This window comes from Citrus clementina, unplaced genomic scaffold, assembly GCF_000493195.1.
Source record: "Citrus clementina cultivar Clemenules unplaced genomic scaffold, Citrus_clementina_v1.0 scaffold_3, whole genome shotgun sequence".
In the NCBI taxonomy this organism is placed as follows: Eukaryota; Viridiplantae; Streptophyta; class Magnoliopsida; order Sapindales; family Rutaceae; genus Citrus; species Citrus x clementina.
In genome coordinates this window covers 29689422-29699719 of record NW_006262339.1, presented here as the reverse complement: position 1 = coordinate 29699719, position 10298 = coordinate 29689422, and the positions used below count along the sequence as shown (strand labels likewise).

The 10298-nt window shown below is 37.9% G+C and overlaps 1 protein-coding gene across 1 annotated transcript; it reads left to right on the top strand.

Moving 5' to 3' along the window:
* Positions 1 to 950: 950 nt before the first annotated feature.
* Positions 951 to 2561, top strand: LOC18048942 (receptor-like protein 12). The gene is made up of 3 exons (XM_024187326.1): positions 951 to 1023; positions 1177 to 1833; positions 1915 to 2561. The coding sequence occupies exons 1-3, from the start codon at positions 951 to 953 to the stop codon at positions 2559 to 2561; spliced, it is 1377 nt and encodes a 458-aa protein (XP_024043094.1).
* The last annotated feature ends 7737 nt before the right edge of the window (positions 2562 to 10298 follow it).

Sequence of the window (10298 nt, the reverse complement as noted above, 5' to 3'; positions counted from 1 at the left end):
AGATGCAACTTGGGAGGATGCAGTTAAGATTCAGGAGAAGTTTCCTTTGTTCAAGCCTTGAGGTCAAGGCTTTTATTAAGAGAGAGGGAATGTAACGACCTTTTATTTTTTGACAATATTTTATTTTGGGATTATTTCCATTAGCTATTTTTTAGGTGTTTTGAATTACTGTTTTTGTTATTTAAAATTGTTTGGAGTGTTTTCTTCCGGAAATAGTGGCTTAATCAGTGTGGGCTCTTTGGCTCTGACTTTTAAAGAAGCGGGTTGGCTGCTGCAAAGGGGGAGAAAAAAGTTATCAATAAAAAATCAGATTTTTTGTCAAATTAGTGTTTTTTCTTCCTGGCTGTTTCATCTTAATGCTTTAGATTGGTACAAGCTTGGCCGGTGGGGTGGCCGGTATCGTAAGATATGGCCGGGTCGATTTCGGGTCAAACAGGTTGGATTTTTGGGTCGGTTTTGACTTTCACTCTCTCACACGTGTATATGTTTCCCCATTTCCAGCTTCTTCTTTTACTTTTATTTACCTTTTAACCGCCTCACTTTTTTTTTTTTCACATATGTTACATTTTGCCCATTGCATTTGATTTCATGCATTTCAGAAAATATTAAATATATTATTTGAATCGATCTTTTATCAACTCGCAACATGCCCGGCCTGGAAATGAAACATAAAAGACCAAAGATACGGTCCATATAATGCATATCAACCTCGCTTTCAACTATTTCAGTCGCTCTCAAACCTCCCCCGAGTTTCTTCGGCTAAAGGAATTGACATATCTTAACCTCTCTCGTTCTAGATTTAGTGGTCTACTCCCACAGGAATATCTCACATGTCCAGACTAACATTTCTTGATCTTTCCAACTGTGACATGAAAATCGAACAAAAATCTTTTGATTTACATGCTAGTAACCTTACAAAATTAAATGTTCTCAATCTCGGATTGGCAGACATGTCTTTGATTGAACCTTTTTCTCTGTTAAACTTATCCTCAACAATCACTATTCTCGATCTGAGTGATACTAGTATGCGAGGAAATTTCCTACGTGAAATTTTTCATCTTCCACACCTCCAGGAACTCCATCTATCCTTTAACGAATATCTCACAGGTTATATTCCAGAGTCTAATTGGAGTTCTCCTCTCAGGTAGTTGGATTTTTCTTTCAGTAATTTTACAGGTGAAATACCAGATTCAATTGGAAATCTTTTGTTCTTGGAGATTATACATATTGGAGGCTGTAATTTCACTGGAAAAATTCCAGCATCAATTGGAAACCTCTCTAAAGCTACTAAAATTGTATTTCGATCCAATCAATTTACTGGCCAACTGCCTTATCAGGTAAGTGGTTTATCGTATTTAGCCACTTTAGACCTTTCTGACAACTCTCTCCAAGGCAGGGTGCCGTCTTGGTTGTTCACTCTTCCTTCCTTGAATTATATAGATCTTTCCCAGAATAAGTTCACCGGTCCAATTGATCAATTCCAGTCGCTTAATTCACTAGAAGAAGTCCATTTGGAAGAAAATCAGATGCATGGTACAATTCCTAGTTCCCTCTTCCAACTTGTGAACCTCACTGATCTCGATCTTTCATCAAATGACTTGAGTGGCACTGTTAGGTACAACCTGTTACCAGAGTTGAAAAATCTGAGATATCTTGATCTTTCAAACAACAGCCAACTCTCATTTATTTCCTCTAGCAATGTCAGCATCAGATATCTCTTACCTAGTCCTTGGAAATTGCGTTTCTCTTATTGCAATATCACTGAGTTCCCAGGTTTCTTGAGAAACTCAGAGAAGTTGGAATTCTTAGACCTTTCCAACAACATAATTCATGGTCGGATTTCGAAATCTGATTCCTAAGGATGGAAGAGTTTGACTGATCTTGATATTTCTAATAATTTTCTGACACAAATAGAGCAACATCCATGGAAGTATATTACAGTGCTTAATCTTCGAAACAACACAATCCAAGGAACAATTCCGATTCCACCACCTTCAACACGAGCCTTCTTATTTTCTAACAACAAATTGTTCGGACAGATCCCTCCATCTAGTCCCAGTTTGAGTTCCCTTGAATATCTTTCTTTAACTCACAACAATTTGAGCGGAACAATTCCACCATGTCTTGGAAACTTCAGCACTCAGTTGACTATTCTTCACCTGAACAACAACAACCTTCAGGGTCGCATCCCTGATGCTTTTGCAAATGGAAGTTGCAGTTTAAAGAGTCTTGACCTTAATAGCAATAAGTTGGAAGGGCCGTTCCCAAGGTATCTGGCTGATTGTGATGAGCTGGAGGTTGTCAATGTGGGCAACAACATGATAGGTGACACATGTCCATGTTGGTTGGGATCACTTCCGGAGCTAAAAATTCTTGTCTTGAGGTCTAATCGATTCTATGGTCCACTATGCTTGCCCAATATTATGCTTCCCTTTGAAGCCCTTCGAATCATTGATCTCTCTCATAATGAATTCACTGGTTTTCTGCCAAGATGGATCTTTGTAATTTTGGAAGCAATGAAGAACGTGGACGAAAAGGGATCCGACGGACTATATATGTAGGGAGAGGAAGATTATTATCAGGATTCTGTAACAGTGACTGTGAAAGGGCGCGATTTGGTACTAAAAAGGATCATAACCATTTTTACAACCATTGATCTGTCAAACAATCAGTTTCAGGGAGAAATTCCTCAAGTACTTGGAGACTTTAAATCACTGATTGTGCTCAACCTTTCTCACAATGGCCTAACAGGTTCTATTTCGGTTTCCTTTGCGAATATGACAGCGCTTGAATCATTGGACCTGTCTTCTAACAAGCTTCACGGAAGGATTCCAGAGCAGTTGTTAAGCGTTATACCTGTTGAGTGTTAGAAAATGCATATTTATAAAGGAGAAAACCGTCATTTTACATTTCAAGTCTTACTAACACCTTTACTTTTATGAATTTAACCTTCTTTTGATTTAATTCCGTTTGTTTTATTTTAATTAAGTATTTTATGTATTTTAGGGGCATCATAGTCATTTCACAATAAACGAGAGATCAGATGGCAAAACAGACATCACTTTTGAACTCAGGACGGTTGAAAACCTTAGGAGGAGCATAAAAGGAAAAATGGCATTGTTCACATGTACGGTACTATTCACGTGTACGGTACTGTATACGTTACTGTTCACGATACTGTTCACATAGACAGACGATGACGTGGCATTGACCGATGATGTGGCATTGACTGATGAGATGTCACGATCCTGTTGGACTAAAATTCTTATATACTGTTGATGGTGACGTGGCAGCATATCAGTGGACGAAAAATCTCGCGTACGGTGCATGCATCACACAGGATTATTTTCAACCAAACCGCGTTATTGTTCATCCGGGTCAAACTGCGTTACTGTTCAAATTTGGGTCAAACCGTGTTACAGTTCATCCGCGTGGCCAAACCGTGGACTGTTGACTGATGACGTGGTGCAATCCTGAGCGTCCAAACTGTTTTTAATCCGATGGCCATGATTTACTCCATGTATCTATAAAAAGGGGGCCTCTCCCCCCTAATTTGATATCTCTGAATCCATTTTTGGGATCCATTTTCTGTAATTCCTTCTCCATCTTGTATTTTCTTCGTATTTTAATAAATTCCCATTTTGCCCCTAGTTCAATTATGAGTGGCTAATTTTCTTTCAAGCTTGGGTTGAAGGTGAAGTCTCAACATGTGTCATGGGCTTAATTTGGTAAATTTATTTTCTCTTCCCCTCTAGTTTTTGTGGATGTTTTAACTTCTCGTCGACAAATAATAATATTCTTGTCTAGTACCGCCTTGGTTTCACCGGCCCTCTAGTACAAGGTTATTATTATTTGGCACGATAAGCCCTTAGCACCATATTGATTAGAGCGTGGTTCATGAGGTGTAGATTCTCCCCTCATGATTTAATTGGCATTAATACGGATTATTTAGCCCATGATGCATGTTGATACGAATCCAGATACCCAAGTATGTCATTTCAATAGAATTCTCTTCAATTTATTCTCGCCATTGCAATTCCAATTTTAGAATTTATTATCGCCATCTCAATTCCAATTTTAGGATAATTTAAATCATTTCCACCACAATTTCAACCACCCATTTACAAAATTAATTCTACATATAATTAAAATCCACCTCCTCGTGAGATCGACACTCGTCGCCATTGATCTATACTACAATAGATTCGTGCGCTTGCGAGTACATTAAAATTTGCACAACAAGTTTTTGGCGCCGTTGCCGGGGAGGTAAGTAATTTTAATTCATAGAATTAATTTTTGTGAATAATTTCTTTTATTTTTTTTGTGTATTTTTTATTAAAAAAAAAGTGAATCCGCATTTAGAGGTTAGTAATTTCTTTTCTTTTTCTCTTCTTTAAATTTATGTAATTTAATTTTCAAGTTATTTTTTTTTCTTTGTAATTTTTGTTTATCTTACTAATTCTTTTTAGTTAATTTCTTTCACGTATTTGTTTTTGTGTATTTTTATAGAAAGTTTGTAATAGCGCAATAAGGTTAGTATCGTAATTTCTCACTCTTCTTTATTTTTATTTGTTTTGTTCTCATCTTTATTTTTATTTTATTTGTTTTGCATGCATGGTCGTAGGTCATTATTTCCTAATCTTGAACCTATAGACCTTGAATTAGAAAAAATACTTCGCACACACAAACAAATTAAAAATAAAATGGATTTGCAACCACAGGAGAGGTCATTTAAGGACTATTTTAGTCCCTTAGCTAATTTGAGCACATCATGCATAAGATACCCAAATGTAGCTGCTAGGAGTTTTGAATTAAAACCTAGTGTGCTAAATTGTCTCCCTACATTCTATGGCTTAGAAAATGAGGACCCATATAATCATCTGAATGATTTTCACGCTATTTGTCAAACATTTAAATATGAGAATTTTTCAGACGATGATGTTAAACTTAGACTATTCCCATTTTCTTTAAAAGATAGAGCTCGTTCATGGTTAAATACTTTACCTGCTAATAGCATTTCATCATGGGAACAAATGGTAACTAAACTTTTGAATAAATATTTCCCAGTGCATAAAACCAATGCTATTCGCAGGGAAATCTTGGAGTTTACCCAGAGAGAGGACGAGTAATTTTTCGAAACATGGGAGCGATTCAGTGGGCTACTCTTGAAGTGTCCACATCATGGGTATGAGAAATGGCACCAATGCCAATACTTTTTAGAGGGATTACTACCGAATGTGCAAGAATGGCTAATGGCAACAAGTGGAGGAGAGCTAATGTCAAAAAGTGCATCAGAAATTTGAGAGTTTTTCCAGCGACAGGCGGATAATTCCCAACAACGGAGTCGATCACTCAGGAATACTAAAAGAATTAAAGGAGTGAATGAGGTTCAAATTGGCGAGTCAACTTCGGGAATCAAAGAAGTCAAGGAGATGGTTGAAGGTCTTGCTCGACAAATAGCATCGTTATCGACTGCTAAATCAACAGAGCCACATGACCATGACTCATACTCAGATCAAGCCAATGCCATAGGTGTAATGAGGAAACTATCTAATTACAACCCATACTCCAACACATATAACCCTGGATGGAGAGACCACCCCAATTTTTCATGGTCTCAAGGATTCCAACAGAATGGACCAGCAGCTCCAGCTCCACCAATGAAACAAATTCCTCAAAATCCTCAAGCCTCTCAGCCACCATTCAGACCATACAATCAGAACCAGAACTACTCTCAGCCCAGACCATGGGAGGATTCATTCCAGAATCTTCAGAATCTTACTCACTCCACGATTGAGCAACAGAATCGCACCATTGATGGACTACGAAATGAGTTGAGAGCAGGCTTCAACTCACAAGCTCAATCAGTTTCAAGCCTCGAGAAGATGGTGGGACAACTTGCCTCTTCAGTTCAGACCTTGGCAATGACTGTTGAGAAAGGTAAATTTCCAAGTCAACCAGTGCCTAATCCTAAAGGAGTACATGAAGCAAGTACCAGTTCATCGCAACAGCATGGAGAGGTCAAAGCCATCATGACCTTGCAAAAAGGAAAAAAAGTCGACAACAAAGTGGAGATGCCGGTGATAAAAGAAAATCAAATTGTACCTGTGAATGTTGAGGACTCATCACCGGAGGAGAGAGAAGAAACCAACCCACGGGAATATGTTCCCAAAGCTCCATTTCCTCAGAGGTTAGCTAAAGGAAAGAAGGGAAAATCCACAGGTGAGATTCTTGAAATCTTCAAACAGGTAAGTGTTAACATCCCTTTACTTGATGCTATTAAACAAGTTCCATCTTATGCCAAGTTTCTTAAAGACCTTTGTACTAAAAAGAGAAATATGCATGTTCAAAAGAATGCATTTTTAACAGAAAATGTTAGTTCTATACTCCAACATAAAATTCCTTTAAAATGCAAAGACCCAGGCTCCCCCACTATCTCATGTAGTATAGGGAACCACACAATTGAGAATGCTTTGTTGGACTTAGGAGCTAGTGTAAATCTGTTGCCTTATTCAGTATTCGTGAAACTTGGACTGGGAGAATTACACCCAACTCCAGTGGTGTTACAGCTTGCAGATCGGTCCACGAAAATACCTCGTGGTACTGTGGAGGACGTGCTTATCCAGGTAGACAAGTTTTATTTTCCTGTTGATTTCATTGTAATTGACACTCAACCAATACAGGATTCAAGAAAGCACATCCCCATTATTCTAGGCCGACCTTTCTTGGCAACTGCAGATGCCCACATTCAATGCAGGACTGGAAATATGCAGTTGTCCTTCAGCAACATGACTATGGAGCTAAACATTTTCAACATTGCCAAACAACCTCACAGTGCAGATGATGGAATTGTTGATGTGGATTTAATTGAAGCATTAGTTGATGATACTTTTGTTTCAAACCTTAGTGATGATAATTTACAAACATGTTTAACTCACTTTGGTTTGGATTTTGATATTGACAGATCGGTCATGAGGTCAATGCCCTGCTTGACTCAGCACCATCTATGGACACTAATAAATGGAAGTCAAGAGTTGAACAACTAGCATCATCAGAAAAGAAACTCATCCCATCATCAGAATCACCACCGAAACTCGAGCTCAAACCATTGCCCAACACTTTGGAATATGCATTTTTGGGAGAAGAAAGTACTCTACCGGTAATCATCTCATCATCCCTAAATGACGAACAAAAATGTAAGTTGTTGGATGTTTTAAAAGAGCACAAAGGAGCATTAGGATGGACCATAGCAGACATAAAAGGTATAAACCCAATAGACTGCATGCATTACATTCACCTTGATGAAAATGCTAAATCTACTAGGGAAATGCAACGTCGGTTAAATCTTAATATGAAAGAAGTTGTTAGAACAGAAGTCCTTAAGCTATTAGATGCAGGTATCATTTACCCAATTTCTGATAGTTCATGGGTCAGTCTTGTGCAAGTTGTCCCCAAAAAGTCAGGAGTCACTGTAGTTACCAATGCCGATAATGAATTGATACCCACTAGAGTGACTACAGGATGGCGTGTATGCATTGATTACAGAAAGTTGAATTCTGTCACACGTAAAGACCATTTTCCTTTACCATTTATTGATCAATTGCTTGATAGATTAGCAGGCCATGAATTTTATTGCTTTCTAGATGGCTACTCAGGATATAATCAGATTCCCATAGCACCAAAAGATCAAGAGAAAACTACTTTCACTTGCCCTTTTGGCACATTTGCATAAGGAGAATGCCATTTGGATTATGTAATGCACCTGCTACATTTCAACGATGCATGTTAAGCATTTTTTCTGATATGGTTGAACGATTCTTTGAAGTCTTTATGGATGACTTTTCTATCTTTGGTAATTCATTTGATCAATGCTTACATCATCTAACACTAGTTCTGCAGAGATGTATCGAGAAGAACTTAGTCTTGAATTGGGAGAAGTGCCATTTTATGGTAAAACAAGGTATTGTTCTCGGTCACATCATTTCGAGCAAAGGTATTGAGGTTGGCAAAGCCAAGGTGGATCTCATTTCTAATCTTCCTCCACCTAAAACAGTTAGAGAAGTAAGATCTTTCCTTAGGCATGCTGGTTTCTATAGACGTTTCATTAAAGATTTTAGCAAAGTTTCTAGACCCTTATGCAATTTACTTGCTAAGGATGTACCTTTTGTCTTTGATGATTCATGTCTTATGGCGTTTGAAAAACTAAAACAATTGTTGACATCATCACCCATCATTCAGGCCCCAAATTGGAGCTTACCATTTGAGATAATGTGTGATGCATCTGATTATGCAGTAGGAGCAGTTTTAGAACAAAGAGTTGATCGAATTCCCCATGTTATTTACTATGCTAGTATGACATTAAATGATGCACAGTTGAACTATTCAACTACTGAAAAAGAAATGCTAGCAGTAGTGTTTGCATTAGAGAAATTTCGATCTTATCTCATTGGTTGTAAAATAATTATATTCACAGATCATGCTACTCTTAAATATCTTCTCACAAAGAAAGATGCAAAAGCCAGACTAATTCGTTGGGTGTTACTTTTGCAGGAGTTGGACTTGAAATTCAAAGATAAGAAAGGCACAGAGAATGTTGTGGCGGACCACCTCTCTCGTCTCCATTTTGACACAATTACAGAATCATTACCATTGAATGAGTCATTTCCAGATGAACAATTAATGAGTGTGGAAGTATTACCTTGGTATGCTGATATAGTTAATTATCTTGTTATAGGTAAACTTCCAGAGCATTGGACCAAGCAAGATAAGGCTAAATGCTTTGCAGAGATAAAGAATTTCTTTTGGGATGACCCGTATTTGTTCAAGTATTGTGCGGATCAAATTGTTAGACGATGTGTCCCAGAAAGTGAAATTCAGAATATCCTTTCATTCTGCCATGAACAAGCTTGTGGAGGCCATTTCAGCGCTAAGAAAACAGCAACTAAAGTTTTACAATGTAGTTTCTATTGGCCAACTATATTTCGAGATGCTTACACTTTCTGTTCTTCATGTGATAGGTGTCAACGAATGGGGAGCATTACGCGAAGGAACATGATGCCACTAAATCCAATTTTAGTGGTTGAGATTTTTGACGTATGGGGTATCGATTTCATGGGACCCTTTCCCCCGTCTTTTGGTCATCAATATATATTGGTTGCTGTTGACTATGTATCAAAATGGGTAGAAGCAATTCCATGTAGGACCAATGATCACAAGGTGGTGATAGCATTTTTGAAAAGCAACATTGTTTTACGCTTTGGATTCCCTCGAGCAATAATCAGTGATGGTGGTGCCCACTTTTGTAACAAAGCATTCAAAGCACTTTTGACAAAGTATTCAATCACACACAAAGTGGCGACTCCGTATCATCCGCAAACTAGTGGCCAAGTTGAGATCTCAAATCGAGAAATAAAGCACATATTAGAAAAGACGGTGAGGCCAGACAGAAAAGATTGGTCATTAAGACTTGATGATGCCTTATGGGCATATAGAACGGCTTTCAAGACCCCGATTGGGATGTCACCCTACAGGCTAGTGTATAGAAAAGCTTGCCACCTACCTGTGGAACTTGAGCATCGTGCGTATTGGGCCATCAAGAAATTCAACTTTGACATGCAGCAAGCTAGCTCAGAAAGAAGATTACAACTGGCAGAACTTGAAGAAATTCGCAATGATGCCTATGAAAATGCCAAGATTTACAAGCAGCGACTGAAAGTCTTCCATGACAAGCACGTTATGAGAAAATCGTTCACTCCAGGTCAGAAAGTGCTTTTATTCAATTCTCGCTTGCACCTATTCCCAGGTAAGTTACACTCTCGTTGGTCTGGTCCATTTATTGTACATACTGTTTTTCCACATGGGGCAATTGAAATTAAGGACCCAAAGAATGGTGTCACGTTTAAAGTTAATGGTCAAAGATTAAAGCCATATCTAGAGTACCAACCACATGAAGAAGACACCGAAATAAATTTGAGTGACCCACTAAATTTGAATTGATTTTTCTTTTCGTTGATTTGATTTTGTTTTCTTTCTTTATATTATTCTTTTGCTAATTGAAATTATTTTTGCATAAGTGTGTTTGTTTAACTATTAAGTTTTCTTTTATCATTTTTACTCATGAGTATCTTACTTAGACCGTTCCTCCTGAACATTCTTAAACCACTTCAACGTGTCAAAACTCATCTCAAACGGCAGATTCAATTTTGTAAAACACATCGCATTTGGGCTCTACAACCACCAGAGTTAGTAGCCTATGTTGAGGGTTTAGAAAGCCAACTCAGAGACATTGAGAGAAGTGT